At 35.3% G+C, this 18,299-nt stretch overlaps 1 protein-coding gene across 10 annotated transcripts; it reads right to left on the bottom strand.

The window, feature by feature from the left end:
- Positions 1 to 1,152: 1,152 nt before the first annotated feature.
- On the bottom strand, positions 1,153 to 14,043 carry LOC133678504 (formin-like protein 20). Of its 10 annotated transcripts, XM_062100813.1 has the most exons (18): positions 13,262 to 13,964; positions 12,270 to 12,973; positions 11,964 to 12,185; positions 10,296 to 11,886; positions 9,800 to 10,211; positions 9,527 to 9,662; positions 8,094 to 8,165; positions 7,902 to 8,000; positions 7,730 to 7,771; positions 5,978 to 6,058; positions 5,826 to 5,876; positions 5,659 to 5,740; positions 4,328 to 4,422; positions 3,645 to 3,716; positions 3,447 to 3,563; positions 3,207 to 3,275; positions 2,526 to 2,592; positions 1,153 to 2,053 (listed from the first exon to the last, which is right to left on the bottom strand). In XM_062100813.1, exons 1-18 carry the CDS (start codon positions 13,332 to 13,334, stop codon positions 1,902 to 1,904), a joined length of 4,137 nt encoding a protein of 1,378 aa, XP_061956797.1. In that variant the 5' UTR covers positions 13,335 to 13,964; the 3' UTR covers positions 1,153 to 1,901. The 10 variants fall into 10 exon arrangements, 7 of the variants coding, with proteins under 7 accessions (XP_061956797.1, XP_061956798.1, XP_061956795.1 ...); XM_062100814.1 differs by having other exon boundaries at positions 1,153 to 1,988; positions 9,800 to 11,886; positions 13,262 to 14,028; XM_062100811.1 differs by having other exon boundaries at positions 9,800 to 11,886; positions 13,262 to 13,963.
- Positions 14,044 to 18,299: the final 4,256 nt, after the last annotated feature.

The raw sequence follows: 18,299 nt of genomic DNA, 5'->3' as shown, positions 1-18,299 counted from the left end.
TTATTAAAAACTTATTTCTCAAATTCCCGACTATAAAAATAAGGACTTTTTGGTTCAAATAATTGTTTACGTTCATTTCTTCTATTTTTTTTTTTTTTTTTTTTATGAAAGCCAATAAAGATCCTTGTTTTCTGTTTTAAATTTTTTTAATAAAAATGTTTCCTTAATTTTTCATGGAGAAATGTCTTATAATAAATAAAAAAAATTAGAGATGAAACTCAAAAAAAAACTTTTTAAACTTAAAAACAAAAAAATTCCATTATTTCAAATATAAATTTAGCAGGAAAATGATAAAACCAAACAATATATAATTTGATTTTTAGATAATACAAAAAAAAAAGACTTTTGAGATATGTTTTAGAATTATGGTCACTTTTGAAGTAAGAATACAATGAGCTGCAAATTAAAAGACGATAAATTATTATTCATCAACAAATAAATTATTAATTGAAAAATATTTACTATAATTATAGTTATAATTGTCACTTTACAATGGAATTTTTTTTTTTTCTGACCCTTTTGTACCGGTATGTATACTACTCTAGATTGTAGTCTTTTAATATTCAACATGATATTTAGATTTTATTTTTGAAGTATAATTTTTTAATTTCTTATAAAATAATTTTAAAAAGAAAGAGAATCAAGCGGACAATACATCATCATATCACAAAGTAGTTGGAAATCGTTCCTGCGCCGCCCCTCCCATGGCTTTCTCAACCACCATTTTTGGTTCGATTTCAGCTCAAAATCATCGCCAAATGTCAGACTCCTTCAATGAAACATGAACTTCTAACACTCACCTTTTTCGCTCTTCCTTTCTCCCCTCAACTCCTCCTTTTTTCTACATATAGAGGCTGAAACCATACCCAATAACGAATGAACTTCTGGAACCATTAAAACCATTGAATTTCTGGAAAAAAAAAAACCACTTAAGACAGATAATAATAAATAGTCCACAGTTCTAGTAGTTACTGTTTAACATTCCCGGAAGACTCCGCCTTGAATGAATTTCCCCATGCCCCCAGCACCTTTGATTTTAAATACATTTTTCCTCTACTTGAATCTGAAGCAAGAGGAGTTGAGCAGATTGGAATCCTACCAGTCTTTGCTACTAGCCTTCAACCAATGTCTGGCTTCGAAAGATGGTTCCCATGGATACAAACTAGAGTGCTTAAAAATATCAAGTTTTAAAACTGTGCTGCAACCTCTGTTTTTCTGATATGTTACAATTAATTACACACTAAGAGCAACCCGTCTTCTACTCAACTATACATCTTCAGCGACGGGTCAAGTCAATCTCTATTAGAAGAAACAAGGGGTAGGCTGCTCCCTATGTTACAAGAAAAGAATTGAATTCTAGTGTTTGTGTAGGGTTAGAGCTCTGTACATGGCACTGTCACTTGGCGGCTTTAAGCCATCCGCTCTGGTGCAGAAAAAATGTATGCCAAAAACGAATGCCGAAAGCTGGAAACCGAATCTCCTGATGTGTAAAGGAAGGATTGACCAAAACGACAAATTCCCTTGTCGATGATATGCAAGGACCGCATCCCTCATCTTTTAAATCACGCAGAGAACCCATGCTTTTTAACCACACAATATGCTGTGGTATGATCCCCGTTTAATTTCTAAAAAACGAACTCATCTGTCGTGCTCTGACTCAACAAGCCTTCAGCATACCTTAAAGCTCCGCATGCCTGCCTCATGGAATGGTGCTCGTGCCCTGTCAATATCACTTGCAGGCTTATATTTGCACCGTACTGGAGCAGAGAATTGGATACTTGGCACCAATCCTCAGCAGCATGAGCCACCTTCACACCAAAAAAAACATTGTGGCAGATGGCTGCTGTGGCAGAGAACATCAAATTGCCAAGCGAGGAAACGAAGAAGAAACCAATTTGCAGTTATTCCATGTTCTTCTTTGTAAGATTTATACCCCTTGCCTTCTCCATTTCAGCCTCCTTCTCAGATTTCTTCCTCTCCAATTCAGCCTGTTTCAAATTTTCCTCATGCGCTTTACGAAACAATCTCACAAAATTTAAGAGAGTAGCTGTAACTGCATTGATCAGAAATCATTTCAGGTTCTCTCCAATGTTCATCTTAGCAAATAGACTAGACTCAAATGATTTTATACTATATCATGAAACTCTGATTCCTCCAAAGTCTACATCTTGTCCTGTCTCTTATCTATCCCTTTCCACCTTTTCATATTTATCTCACAGTTCGTCTAATATAACTACACAAGTCTTTCTCAAATAGTATTCATGAAAATTCAATTTGTATTTCAGGCCTCGTTTGCTCTTCTCATGTTGGGAAAATCTTCTGGAAGTTCTACCCTCCCCTCCCCCCTAATGAACATTTAAATTATATATAGACATCATATCTTGTTGAGATACTGAACTTCAGAAAAGTCAAGAAACAAACCTGTGGGTATACCACACGATCACTACTAAACGCAATACTCTATTAAATCATAAATTCATAGATCAGTTAAGGTAAATAAGAAAAATGTTCCAATTATAACTTGCCTTGCTCAAATGGGCAACGGGCAGGATCCTCACCGAAGTACAGTGCAAGTGCATCCGCATTTCTACCCTGTCCACCACAGGACAATAATTGATGATGGTGGACAACATAGCATGGATGCAATTTTAAGAGTGTTCTGTGGTCAAGACACATGAATTGCCTATTTTCCCATCGAATAAAAAAAATAAAACATGCATTGGGTCCTTGCCACATATGCAAATAAAAAAGATAAAAAATTAAAACAATGATACTAAGATGGAAAAGGAGCAAATATCAGGAAAAAAAAATTAACTACAAACTTTAAACACAATTACTTAGCATAGGATTATTATGAATTATTTTTACTAAAATTAACTAAAAGCTCATGTCATAAGCTTAAGCTTTAGTTATTGAATATTTCTCAATGAGACATAAAAGCAAAAAAAAAAAAAAAAAAACAAGAAGGAAACCATCTCTTATTCTTGATCATTCCATATCATTTCAAAAATCAAGAGTAATTACGGATTTAATTTTGATATATTTTATATTTTTAAATCTTTTATAATCTTTTGATTTTGGTTTTTAAAATAAGAAATTTATAAATTTAATTTTAATCAATAAAAAAATTAAACATCGATACTAGGTTAGAAATAAAAAATACTACAAAAATTATAGTGGATGCAAATGATTGGTTGGGAAATTACCACCATAGCATAGAAACTTGTCACGGATGCCACCTCTGTCTCAGCAACACTAATGAATTCTTTTAGTGTCTAAAATTCACATAAAAGAATGTTAGTGCACACAGAACATCAAAGCAATAAACGATGAAGAAAACATAACAGAGGCAAGGTCAGTAAGCAATTTTAAGGATGCAAGATGAAATAAAAACCACAAAATCAGTTTTCACAAGGAGAATAGAAACCAGACAATAGGCTTTGAACCTTTCGAAAAACTTCGGACACGGGACCATCATTTTCTGATGCTGCCAACTCCTTCTTAACCTTCTCTAATCCCTTGATTATAGCCTGCATTTCTTCTGCTAAAGACTTCAATTGTATCTGCAAGAAACAGAGACTCCATCTATTCATAATCTTACTGCAGTAATCAAGTGTTGTTGACAATTCAAACAAATCAGGCACCTTAGATGCAGTTTCAAGGCTAACTAGGTCGCGGTGAAAATCTAGAAGTGCTTGTGACTTAGCTGCGAGAACCTGGGAGGCAAGAAAACAAAATGTAATTATTATGGATCTCACTGCAGATGCCCACCACAATTGTCAATTGTAACAAGGATAGAATCTTAGAGCAATTCAAGTTTGAAGTTTCTGAATCACATCCTTTTTTAACTTAATTATATAGCTAAGTGCACCCAAATACGTTCTCCAAAGTCAATCTAATACTAAGGCCGAATTAACAATCTCTCCAAATTTACATATTCTGCAAATTTCCAAACTAAAAAATGCAAGCGTCACCAAATTTTTAAGAGCTTAGACAAAGTAAAAATGAAGATCAGCTCCTCTTAATTCATTTGGGATCTGCTTGAGCACCCATTCATCAAACTGCACTGTGCACCCGTAAGGCAAGGTTTGGGTACAATTATTGTTGCAATGTTCGATTTATTACAAAATAAGGACTTAACATTGGTAATCAAATAGCTGGTTACATAAGCATTGCATCCCAGGAAGCAACCTTGAGACAACAATAACAAAAAGGCTCTATAACAATCAAATTTAGAATAGAAAATCTAAAATTGTCATTTAAAAAGGTTTTGATTGCACTTTGAAATTTTTTTTTTTAAAAAAAAGGAGCATAATACTAACCACACCTTGCAAAGATAATGCATGAGCGTCATCTTGTTGTTAGAAGCACGCGTATCAGTGAGTTTTAAAAGACTGTCCAACTTGAATCCAATTGCAGAACCTGTACAATTCAGAAAGTATTTGATATGTTGTATTAAGGAAAAATGAACAATGTTTAGGAATTTATTTGCATAATGTCAGCATGAAAAATTCAACCCAAGAAAGAAAAAGTACTCATCATGATAAGACACCAACAGATGTTCAGATGATGGAAAATTACTAACAAAATAGAGAAAGCAATATTGATCATATGAATACCAGATAGTAAGGACATGAGTACTTGTATTCTTCCAAAAGAGATTTAATCATTTACATGTTCTGTTAATGTTTACCATGCAGTTTAGAGCAGTTTCTTTTACAAAATGCATGTGCTTCACCATCTAAATCCATCAATGCTCGGCTGGAAAGTGTTTGGTGATTGCTAGTTGGGTGAAAATTTAGGTAATAAGAGAATGTGGAAGAAGAGGAGAGGAGGGACTATATGAGAGATGAATAGAGACCTGAAAGGCAAGCAATTAGAAAGGTGAGAGGAAACACTATTTCATATTTTAAATACTAAAGACTTGATGAAACCGTCGAAAATAATGGAAAATGAAACAAAAATGTTGTGATTATTAAAAAAGCCAAAGGGAAAAATAGCATGAAACTAAATCAACTATAGGACAGGAAAAACATCTAAAAGCCTAAAACATCTAGAAACATCATGTAGCTAATTTACAGCACCATGATTCTCAGCCAGTTCCTTATTACATAAAGCCCAATAATTATCCATACTTTTGAGATTTATAATATCTCAAAAACATAATCTTTACCATACAATTGGTGACACGTAATTAAAAGATGGGAAAAAAGGTTGTTTTCCTTTAAAATTGAAGCTTTGTGTGGTAGCAGGGCACTAGTCATGTATTAACCATTAATTGTGATAAACTGTAAATAGAGCTCAAGACTAATTGCTACAGATAATGGCAATTAGAACATCTTATAAATACTGTGATCTTGTTGCTCTAAGACTTCATATGGTTCTTCAGATTCCCTAAGTTGTGATATAGGCTATGCCCTTCAAGTAGGTGTGAACAAAGCCACAATCATTATGGAAAGAGCAAGCAAACCATTACAGGCAATTGAGTTGTTCTTCTCCTGTACTTTTCTCATGAGAACATATAAATAATCATGCCAAATGCCATTATGAAAGTTCTCTAAAAACTTTAATGTGAATACAGCATTTATACCTAAGTTCAGTACATTCCCCATATAAAGAATTTTCTCAACAATTTCCTTTAGAACCTGAAATACTTACCCCGTACAGTTCCTTGATTCAGCGTATTCCCCAAATAAAGAATTTTCTTCATAATTTCCTTCAATTTGAGGGAATTCCGGACCTAATAAGCAGATATTCAGCCCCCATGTGTAAAAAATGAATGTGTGTAAAACATGGAACGCTTCATTATTGTTAGCAGATTATACCTCATCACATGCAGAGTTTACAGTGTTTAAGCTCTTTTTAAATTCTGAAATCTGTGAAAGAGAGCAAGAATAAGAAAACTGTGGAGAAAAACATAGTTTAGGAGAACTGTAAATTTATTAAAATCACACTAACAATGCAGATGCCGCCAAACCTGAGAGCCGAATTGAATCTTGAAAGAAAACACTCTCAACTTGGACTCAACACGTGGCACTTTCATCAGCTCCAAGAAGTACTGAAGAGTAAACGCATACAATAAAGTTGAATAGTTTGTTCCAATATCGAAATAAGAAAGGATGCATTCAAGTTATCCAGCAAATCCAACAGGAAAAATAAGTTAGCCCATGTAATGTGATCTACATGCATGCAAAAGATTCAAATTGATGGATTTCACATTATGATCTCTAGTCAACATGCACTATAATACCCTAAAAACATAAATTCATAATGGCCTCAATTTTAGCAATTGAAACTATCGAGACAGGGAGTAAGAGCTATCATCAATTTCATACATTTACATAAATTGATAATTACCACAATTACAGCAATTGAAGCTATCAGGATGTCAGTCAGCTATCACCAATTCATGCATCCTAGTTCAGCTTCCCCCTGACGCCCGAGACCATTTCTCAATTTGTGCATGTTATTCTTAGCAGAGACCAAGCTAATTTTTTTCTGTATATTTCCAACTAGATCAGATGTCTTAAAAGAGACTTCCAGCCTTCCCCATGTACTGGGCTCTTATCTAGCCTCTAAACACCTTTTAAGTCTAGAATCCCAGTCTGCCATAGGATCACCTCTTTTGCGGGATAGGTAACCATGTCCTTAATTTGAAAGATAACCATACCTAACCTTAACTCATCTACAAGAAAATTTATTTATTATAAGTTATTTATTCTACTTTCATGTGCAGTTTGTAGTTCTGCTGCTCATAACAAAACTTTTTTTTTAGAGTGACGAAGGAATGCAACTGCTGATATTCCAAACATCAGAAAGTAGGTCTTGCCTAGCACGATCATCACTTCTCATGCAGCTACATAATACTTTATGCAGACATGTTCAAACTAAATGCAATTTGGTTTGGTAAAAGAAAAAAAGACTGGAAAAGAACTGGTATTCTCAGCCCTACATATTTTCACTAGATAAAAGAAGAAATTTCCATTGCAAACATGATGTATTTCTTTCTACCACTGGACAACCAAACATTGTTGATGAATCACATAACTTGAGACAATTTTCCTATCCTTTTCCCCTTTTTTTTCATATAAAGGAGAAAAAACTTCAATGCTTTCTCATCATCAAAGTATTAGATATCTCGTAACTTAAGGTAATATTCAAGAATAAAATCCGATCCTTTCCTGGTGCTTACAACTACTCAGTAGTATCCATGTGCCTCTTTTTTAGATGGGATGCTTGAAACAAACAGGAATGCAAAACCAAATTTCTCATATCATGAGTTCATGTCCTCTTATGCAGCTCCTTCCATTAAAAGATAGCAATGAAAGTTTGGAGTTCAGAGTTTCAAAATCAAATTGTCAGGGTATCACACAGACCAGTGATACTAGACAACGTCTAGGGTCAAATGGAAAATTGTCAGGGTATCACAGACCAGTGATATTAGACAACAACTTCTAGGGTCAAATGGATCGGCCAACCTGCCTACTTTATTGTCACAGCGAAAACTGAAAAGGACAACCATAATTATAGTTCTTTAATTCATTATTTCACATAATGAGAGAGAAGCTATAAAGATTTTAAGAAGTCACATAAGCCAGGCTACAGGTACATAGTCACGTGTCAATCTTCAAGAGTTCAACTAACCCAAGTGTGACAACTGACAAAGTTCTCAAGATTGCATTCCAGTAAAACATGAGGAATTTCTGGTTGGTAAGTAAACTTTGCAGACCTGTTCACACTTCCCCAGGTTTTCCTTGTCACCTGTATAGCCCTGTTAATTTACAATTAATCATGGTTAAATGTCTAAAATTGGCCTTGAGTTTAGAGGGTCAACAGAATGTCAAAATACTCTTGAATATGGAATGGAAGGTAAATGAGATCTTAATTGTTTGAAGCTTCACCTTGAGAAGTTCCATCTCCTCTTTCGTGGGACAGAACTTTATAAGATTTTCCACTTGATCAACATCTAATATTGACTCATCCATTGCTAGAACTGCAGCCTGAAAATATCATGTCTTCATCAGCAAATCAATAAAAATAGTTTTAATAAATGAAATAATCACTGCAAGGACTTCCAAGATGCCTGATCTTACCATCATGTCAGAAAGCGGCATCTTAACTTTTGTAAGCATAATTTCAGTGTTATTCGCCCTCCGCAGATCAATCTACAATTGGCAACAAGAAGCTTCATTTGGGATACATTAAATTGTAAGAAAAGATCAAGATTCTATCATAAGGGTCTATTATCTCTGAACAAACTTCTTTTAACAAAAAACAGCAAAAAGTGCAATCAAATTGATATATATTTAGAAAGATACACAAAAACACACTTGTAAGCAAGCATGCAAAACACAAAGACACACATGGCAATTGCACAACAATACATAACTAACAAAGCATAGAATCCGCACACAGATAAATGATAATTTTTCTCATTTTTTATGACATGCTATCATGCCTGCTTAACATCCAACTCGACTGAACCTTAATCTCGAATTAGTTAGAGTTAAATGCTTTTCCTATGTTCCATCCTATGTTAAGCGATGTTTGATATTTCCCAGCATATTTGAAAATTGCATCCTTACAACTTCAATCCAAGTCAATTTCACTATAGCTTAACCCTTCCGGTATACAACATAGTCTTTAAGATAAATGCTACCCTAACTGCACTTAAAAGGGGCAATATTGATAAACAACTTACTGCACAAATATTAGGGGCATTTGTAAGCTCAGCTACCAACAAACTATCATGCAACGCCATATAATTGAAAAAGAAACTTTAGCTATATCTCACAAGGATTTCTCCACATATCACAAAAAAAAAAGGTAGCCACCATTTGTTATTCAGCTATTAACCTGAAACCCAAATAATGATTATGGTTGCCACTAACATCAAATGGTTAAACTTGCAGTTTCAAGGCTTAATGTTTGTATGGTCAATGAATGGCTATGCCTTGATTGTACAAAAATATCATTGGAATTTGTAGGTAGAAGGGTACTGTTCTCAGTGCAGTTGATTAGAGATGACAAAGAGATGCGAGCACATGTAAACAACTAATAAGAAGTAAAATTGGAAGACAATCTTGAATTTATCTTACATGTAAAAAGTTCACAAATACATACTAATCTAAATGTTTCATTAGGTTCCGTATAATATCTGAATAATTGATGCAAATACAGTCAAAGTAACTTTTCTCACCTAATTGTCACAGAAACTACCCAATAAACACCTTTACTAGAATCATTTATCGTAAAATCTCCCAGGAAAAAGAAGGTTTATGGGCTAATGAGAAAAGTAGTGCAATTCCGACCACAAATTAACTTGAGCCTTATGGAGAGAGAAATTGCAACTACAATATTTTAATTGGAGAAAGCAAGAAAAAACCATTGAAGAAAAATCAAGAAGTCTTGAGAAAAATAAAATAAAGTAAAACGAAACTCCAGCAACAAGAATCAAAGATCCATTACACACACTGGAGGTTTTTTACAGAAGAATTTCAAGACAGAAAAATGAATTTTAGATTACCAGGTGAACTTTGTCAGTTTTTGATCCAACAGACTTGTGTCTTCCACCAGCTTTACCTCCCGAATCAGCAGGTTTGTGGACAGTTGCAGAGAAAAGGCTTTCTAGCTCTGACACGTCAAATTCTGGGGCACTATGGCTCAAGGATGCAACACCATCAAATAAAGAGAATGATTCTAAAATGTATATAGTAACGCATTTATAAACTTCAAGAAAGTATGGCTGAATTGTGTGTTAGTTATTCTAAAAGAAAATTCAATTAGTAAGATGCAATACATTTGGGACTCTCCATGCCTTTGCAGCTCCTCCCATAAGCTTCCTTGTATTGCTCTTGTTACCTTGCTCCAATGCAAAGGCTTTAAAGAAGATCTTCTGGGTGCTGTAGCAGATGTCCCCATCCCTGAAGGACGTAAAACACCCCGCCCTCTTCCCGAAGGCAGACCTCTTGCATCAGCAGCTCCTTTTACACCTAAGGCTGGAGGTGGATGGGGTGCACTGCCTGGAGGTCTTGGTGATGCAGGAGATCCAGGAACACGAGCTCCTGGTGGAGGCGGGGGAGGAAGGGGGGCTCCACGGCCTGGCGGAGGCGGTGGTGGAGGGGGGGCTCCACGGCCTGGAGGAGGCGGTGGTGGAGGAGGAGCCTGACTCACAAGTGGAGGTAGTGGTTGACCACGCATAGGAGGTGGAGGTGGTGGTGGTGGAGGAGGAGCCTGACTCACAAGTGGAGGAAGTGGTTGACCACGCATAGGAGGTGGAGGTGGTGGTGGTGGAGGAGGAGCCTGACTCACAAGTGGAGGAAGTGGTGGACCACGCATAGGAGGTGGAGGTGGGGGTGGTGGAGCTCCATGTGCAGGCTGCGAAGGTGGTGGAGCTCTTTGTGCAGGCTTCGAGGGTGGAGGAGGAGGTGGAGGTATAACTCCATGAGTGGGCATTGGTTGAGCCAAAGGAGTGCTACACGTGTGTGCAAGAGAAAGAGATGGACGTGGAGGTGGAGGTGGAGGTGGAGGTGGATTGGGAATTCCAAGTCTGCCATGATTTGTAGTAGAGGCACCTGAAGGGAGAAGAAGGGGAGGAGAATAAGTTGTAGTGAAAACAGCTGGAGTATTCCCAGACTTCCAAGGGGGTGGAGGAGGTGGAGGCAAAACCATCCCAAAAGTCTGCCTATTAGACAGCTGGGGAAGAGGAGGAGGGGGTGGTGGAGATGAATGTTGAGGAATCATCTGAATATTCTGCCTGCTAAATGATGTGGGAGGCGGAGGGGGAAAGGAAACTGCATCAGCAATCTGTGAATGAAGTGGTGGTGCTTCACCACCTGAACTGGCCTGGAAATCATACAATGAAGATTTGTTGGAATATGGCAGAGGTGGAGGTGGGGGACCACGGAGGGCAATTTGTTGCGGGTCAAGAGAAGGTGGAGCTTCAGTTGGAGAAGGAAAATCATTTGAAATTATATCTCCAGGGCCAGTGGCAACAGAAGAAATCTTTACATGGTCACCAGCACTAGAGTCCTCCGGTGAAGCACAAAATGTAAGAGCCGGTGGTGCACTATTATATCTTGATGGCGGATGTGCTCCGTGCATGGAATTGCTAAAAGGGCCTCTATTAGGGGGAACCCACCGAGGAATAGTATTTGGCTTTGTTTGTTTTCCATGAGCTCCTTCTTGTTCATTATGTTTAGTCTTTTGTTCGGTTATAATTGAATCTGCAGCAGGTTTTGCGTTTGATGTAGGCTGCCTCCTTGGTGAAGGTAACATTAATTGCTCAAGTTTTTGTCTACCAGCATCAGCACTCAACTCTACTGGTGGATCCTTGGATTCCAACTTCTTTGTAGCACTATTTTCTCTATCACCTTCATCTTCCATCTTTTTAAGTTCCCCGTCGACATCTCCAATCACTTCTGTTGTTTGTTTCCTGATCAGCGTACCAGTAGCAGAAACCACAGAATCTGCCTTGATTTTGCCATCATCCACGGTAATGTCTTTCACTGCTAAAAAATCAGAATCCACCTTCTCATCTACCTTGTACTTGACATCATCCACAGCAATGTCCTTCACTGCATCAACACTAGAATCTAGCTTCCCCTCCTGTTTGTGATTCCCTTCATCAGAAGCACAGTCTTCAAATGAGTGAAGATCTGAATCCTCCTTCCAGACTTCTTTACCGTCTACATCAACTGGCATGTTGTCATGGACTTTATGAGAGGCACCATACCCCTTTGCTTCATGCCCGTCTACTACATTGCTGAAAATTTCTTCCACCTCAAAAAATTCCTCAGGTGAAGCACTTTCTGTCTCGTTCCCATCTTCATTTGCCTCGACTGTGGTGACATTAGGCACCACAGCATCAGCATCCACAAAAAGCACCTGATACAGACACGAGTATGCATTCAACTCCTACAGCTTCAGAAAAGAGCATCAACAAAAGAATTACGAAGACCTACCTCTGCTCTAAAGTCCTTTGGAAATTGGTCCTTGGCGTCCCAGAGAAAGTCAATCTCATCACGGACGAGCATCAAAATATTGGCCTGCACAAATGCTGTGTGAAACATCACTCTGAACATCATCTCCTCACGTACCAAATCTTCATCCAAATGGATGCACTCAAGAACAACATCCCCTTGAACCCGGCACCGTATATCTATTTTCACTAGTATACACTCTTCCTGCAATTGATGAAATTCATAAGAAGCACCTCAAGGTGGAAGTGATTCATGGATCATTTTCAATAACATGAGTAGAGGCATTACCTGCTGGTAGAGGCGAACATGTTTTTTAGTCTTTGATGTTGAAAACAGAAGCTTGGAAGTTCTATTGGCTGGTTTTGAAGGATCCTGGCCATAAACACGTACAACTGGCCGGCAACCTTTACCCCCTTCAAACAATGGAAGGGATCTTAGCATCAGACAATCCAACTGTAAAGGAGTATCTGATGGAGGCCATTCAGAACCAAAATTTCTTCTAGAAATGTACTGAAGATATCTAAGTTGGGAAGGCTGTGGATTTAAAGGAGACAAAAGATGGAGAAGTTCCCTCGGAGCTTGCTTGTAGACCATTTCAAGAGTCTTGTGCTCCCCAGTATATTGTTTCCGGTATAGCAAAAGACCTGCAAGCATGAAAGCAAGTACAGGCCAACCTCCTCTTTCACAATGCATTAACAGCACATTCTGCTGCCCTTCCAAGGACAGCCAGCTTTCACTTGATCGAAGGAAGTGGTGGATCATCTCCAGAGGCAGCATAGGACAGCCCTCATATTGGCGAGGGTAATCCATAACTGTCATGTCATATTGTGACAGTATGTCTGAAATTTGGCTACGCCTCTCCCCTTCTCTGAAGTTAAAAACCATGAAGGACGCATCAGGAAAGTGGTCTTGTAGCTGTGCTACAATGCCACCCAAGTAAACCTTGTACTCATCTTCTTCCAACACTTCCGTGGAGAAGCAACAGTCAAATACTGCAATTGACAGTGCAATAAGTCTGCTTAAGCACTCAAAACAGAGAATTGCAGCAAAATACTTGGTATAACTCAACATCAGTGCTGAATTGCATATTAAACAAAATTCCTCATAAAAATAAAAGAATATTCAGTGCATTTCCAGTCATAAATAATAGACTTGGAATACTTCACAGCTGCATTATAAGAAACCTAATCATCGAGCTTCAATTGTTCAAAATTAGCAATGAAACAGAGATTTGGAAGATAGATTAGAGGGGGGGGGGAGAACAGACAAGAGAGAGGTACCGTAGACTCTCTCGGAGATCTCAAGAAGCCGATCCGGAGGCTTCCGGTAAAAGAAACGTCTGAACAGCGCCATCTGATGGCGCTGTTTCTCCGGCGATCGGACCCAAACCGTTGGTTTACAAAAGCACCAGAGAGATCGGAATTGAGCAACTCAAAATCATAGCAGATCCCGATATTCTCCAACCCAATTAAGTGCATAAAAAAACAACAAAAATGTACAAAGTTCCTAGAGAGACAGTCGGTTACGGAGTAGAATCAAAATCAACCACAATGAGCATAGCAAATTCACACAGCTTTAGCTATAGCTATTATTAATAATTATTAAAAGGTTCATCACAATTTGCTCTTGCTGTTATAATTAATTAATATAATAATAATGATAATAATAACACTACTAATCAAAACTTCCGGAGAGAGGAAGTGTGTCTTTGTGTGTGCGGCAAGTGACAGTCGAGAGAAGAGGAATTATTTTGGGTTGCAATGCTGATCACAGTGTTTTACTTTTATTATTTTTTTTTTCGAAGAAAATCACATGGAGGGAGGGAGGGAGGGAGGAGAGTAGCTTCTCGCCTCTTCTTCCCTTGCCTGCCTAAAACTTACTGCAAAACACAATGGGGGTAAAACTCTTTTCTTCCATCCATGGATCCCTCCTTGTATTGTATGTGACTGGGAATGTAATCTATCATGTGTTTTTGACACGTGGAAGTTGTTACTCCATTATTATATTATAAAATCACAACACCCACGTAAGAGAGACAAGACATCTGTGCGTTGAGAGAGACAGAAATCTTGGTCCTGTACAGACCTGGACAGGTGGGTACGTGCATCGGAGATTCAGCGTCGCACGAGACATGTTTTTCCGTTCGAAACTTCTTTTTCTTTTTCTTTTTTAATTCATGATTTCGAGTGGGTTTGAAAACCCAGTTGTCAAAAAATTTGAAAATTTAATTTTTATTTGACATAAAAAAAATTATGTTTTCAATTATTTTAATATACTAATATTAAAAATAATTTTAAAAAATAAAAAAAAAATTATTTTGATATATTTTTACGAAAAAAATATTTTAAATCGTTACCCTACTATAATTTCATACGGATCTTTTTAATATAGTGCGAATCATATTTTATAAAAAAAAATATTATTTAAATTTAAAGTTTTTATATTTTTACATTTGTTAATGTCAAAAATAATTTTAAAAAAATAAAAAATATTATTTTAATATAATTTGAAATAAAAAAAATATTTTAAAAAGCAATTAATACTATATTCTTAAATATATTTAGAAGAAGAAAAAAAAATGATTTGGGTATGTTTTGCCGTTATGTTAAGCATTTTTTATTCTTTTCTTTTCTTATTAAAAAAAAATAAAATAAAAAAAACTATATACCCTGAACGCAACTACTTCCATTTTGTCAACTAACAAAAGAGAGGGTAAACTAAGCAAAGCCGAACGGGTCAACACATTGGTTTCCTTGGCAAAGCCGATACTAACCCTTTTCTGTCTTGAGACAGTCAGTGACTCTATCTAAACTATATACCCAACCAGTTGCATCGTTAACCTTCCTTCTCTTTTGGGCCCTTCCGCTGCATGTGATCCAATTAAAGAAATTACATGGGAATCTTCCTTGTTATAACCACACGTTTTTGGTAACATAAAAAGCTATCGAATGATCTTTGTTTTTATAAAAACAAATAATATAAATATATTAAAATTACAACTAGTTTTTATTAAAAAAAAATCAAAATCATAATTTACAAGAATCATCTTAATATTTTTATATTTGTAATAATCTAATTGTAAAATATTAATTTTATTTCTTTCAAATTAAAAACTTTGATTAAAAAAAGTTGTATTATTAACTCTAAAAAGTTTTTATGGTATATTTGTAATAAAAATTAAATTTATAACACTAACTATATGACAATGTAAAAAAATAATTTTAATATCTTACATCAATATAAAATGTGCTTGTATATAAAAGAAAATGTTATATTGTTCAAGTATTTCTTTATTTGAAAAACTTGTAAAGAAAAACTATGATAAATCTCTAAAATATGTTTTCTAAACTCAATATAAATTTGAAAAAACTAGAAAATTAATTAAAAGATTTTACTGCAAGCTCTGATTTTTCTTCTTTTTACTCTATTTTTTTAAAAAAAATGGAGTAACAAGCTATTTCATAATAACTTTATAAAATATCTTAAATTAATCCAACAACAATTAAAAGCTTCTTTACATCCATGTACTAGTATATGATTTTGTACTGGTTTATTTTTTTCATTTTATTTTTTTTACTAATGTCAACCCTTTATTTTTAAATTATATTTTTTAGGTTGTCATTAAATCATCAAGTCATACCCCACCATATCATAACACATGTCAAATAAAAATGAGTTTGGAGCATGTCTTATAATATGGTTTGACATAACCTAATGATTCAAGGGCAACTCAAGCTTCTACTTAAATAATGACCATACAAAAAAAAATTAAAACAAAAGGTTGATATTAGTGCAACTAAAAGTAAAGGGAGAAAACTAGTACAAAATCAAAATAAAATGGACTAACATAGGCTTTTAATTATCTATTGACCTCATAGATAATTTGAGTCAATATGTTATATGTTCTTCATTACTTCCTCTTAAAGAGGAGAACTATAATTAAGAACTAAACTCTGAGCGAATATAGATAACAACTTCATAAACCAAACAAAGTGTATAAAAGTAAGGAAAAGAGAAGTGATAAATTGCAAAAAAAAAAATTATATATATAGGGTTTTTTAATTGTTTCCATTAACTTGATGACCTTTTTATATTGTTACAGAGGTTGAGTTTCATGTAAAATTCTAATTTTAATCCTATATAGACTATTTATAATAAATCACAAGCTTACATTTTATAATACAATTAAAATTCTTATCTATGTCCGTATTTTTCCTAATAGTCATATAGATCCTAACTAAACTATAATACTTTCTAGTTTAATTTGTTGATGACTCTTATTTTGCATAGAACTTTATCTTCTAATCAATCACACAAACCTTTTATCTTTGTGGATGATTGTATTTTCTTAATCAATTATGACTTTCAACTCTCTTGATCAATCATGACTTATAACTTTCTTGGTTGATTTTTTTTTTTCTAATCTTTCCTGGTCAATTTAGACTCTTTCTAGACCTAGTCAATTTTAATGTTATCAATCAATTTTAGCCTTTCTTTTTCTTTTTGGTTATGAACAACTACTACTCTTATTTTTGTTGATACATGAATATTTGTTTTAACCCCCCCTTATTTTCCTTTATTTAATAACAAATAAAGGAATATTCCTCAACATATTAATGTTGAAATTGATTATATAGATCGACAAAAAAATATTAGCCATGTTTTTTTATCTAACTGTTGAAGATAAGGATAATTAGTTTTTGTTTCAAATTCAAATTTAGATAACTTTGTTAGGAGAGTACGTTAGTGGTTCCAATTCTTTTAGCATTTCCTATTTTTATATAGTATGATAGATTAAGATAGACTTCTACTAGCACTACTTTAGGTTTAAATACCTCATGTAACTTCTATTAGTTGAAAAGTAAAAGAAAGAGAAGCTCTTATTCTTCTCAAAAACTTTTTTGGTATCAAAGCATTGGCTCTTTATCATTTAAGCTTTCAAGCTTTAATGGCAAAAACTGTCATGACCTGGGCAAGCAAGCCTTCATCTTCCTCACAATCGAATACTAAAAATGTGCAGTCTGAAACTACTGTAGTAAACAGTGATACAAATTTTTCAACATCATATTTTTCCTTTAAACTTACCATTCACAAATTGAATGGAAAAAATTACCTAGAGTGGGCCTAATTTGTGAAGCTAGTAATAGATGGCAGAGGCAAGCTCAGTCATTTAAATGGAGAAGTGAGAAAACCAGCAGCAGATGATCCTAATCTGAAAACATGGAGATTAGAGAACTCGTTGGTAATTGTTTGGCTTATCAACTCAATAGAGCCAGCTATTAGAAAACCACATCTCTTTTTACCAACTGCCAAAGATGTTTGGGAGGCAGTACATAACATGTATTCAGATCTGGAGATTTCGTCAAAAATTTTTTATTTAAAATCTAAGTTATGGCGATCAATGCAAAGAGATCGAGAAGTCACGACATACTACAACCAGATGGTGACGTTATGGCAAGAGCTAGATCTGTGCTATGAAGATGAATGGGACTGCCCAAATGATAGTGTGACGCGCAGGAAAAGAGAGGAAAATTATCGAGTTTATGTGTTTCTTGCAAGACTCAATCATAACTTGGATGAGGTAAGAGGTCGGATTCTAGGAAAACTTTTACCATCCATCAGAGAAGTTTTTTCAGAAGTTTGGAGGGAGAAGGCTAGGCGAAAAGTGATGTTGACAGATCCGGAACCTAAATCCAACCTAGAAATAGAAAGCTTAACTCTTATTACTAGAGAATCTGATTCAGATGGAGATAGAAGGAAGAAACCATGGTGTGACCATTGCAAAAAATCATGGCATACAAAAGAAACATGCTAGAAAATCCATGGCAAGCCCCAGGATTTTAAGAAGAAGAATGGAAGTGATGGCAGAGCATTTCAGACCATGAGTGAAGATTTTCAGGGACCACAAATCAATTCAGAGATGCCTAATTTCACAAAGGAATAATTAAGCCACATGTACAAACTCTTTCAATCTTCACAATTCTCAAATCCTTCTTACTCTTTAGCTCAACAAGGTAATTATCTCATTACAACTCTCTCTAGTATAAAATCAAATGTTCATTATTCTTATATCATTGACTCTAGAGCTACTGATCATATGACTGGTTCTTCAAAAATATTCTCTTTCTATAAACCATGTGCAGGAAACAAAAAGATTAAAATTGCAGACGATTCTCTTTCAGTTATAGCTAGAAAAGGATCAATGTTCATTTCTCCTTCTCTTACACTTCATAATGTTCTCCATGTTCCAAATTTATCCTGTAATTTATTATCCATAAGTAAAATAACCTATAATTATCAGTGTCAAGCTAACTTTTA

Source organism: Populus nigra, chromosome 18 (assembly GCF_951802175.1).
Source record: "Populus nigra chromosome 18, ddPopNigr1.1, whole genome shotgun sequence".
NCBI classification, from domain to species: Eukaryota; Viridiplantae; Streptophyta; class Magnoliopsida; order Malpighiales; family Salicaceae; genus Populus; species Populus nigra.
The sequence above is the reverse complement of the archived record's forward strand: the minus strand, read 5'-3'. Positions and strand labels throughout refer to the sequence as shown.

Coding starts and splice junctions, on each gene's coding strand:
- LOC133678504 (XM_062100811.1), bottom strand. CDS start 13,334: ATGGCGCTGTTCAGACGTTTCTTTTACCGGAAGCCTCCGGATCGGCTT. Junction 8,001..8,093: donor TGCCGCTTTCTGACATGATG/GTAAGATCAGGC, acceptor TGATATTTTCAG/GCTGCAGTTCTAGCAATGGA. Junction 3,276..3,446: donor TGTCCGAAGTTTTTCGAAAG/GTTCAAAGCCTA, acceptor TGTGAATTTTAG/ACACTAAAAGAATTCATTAG.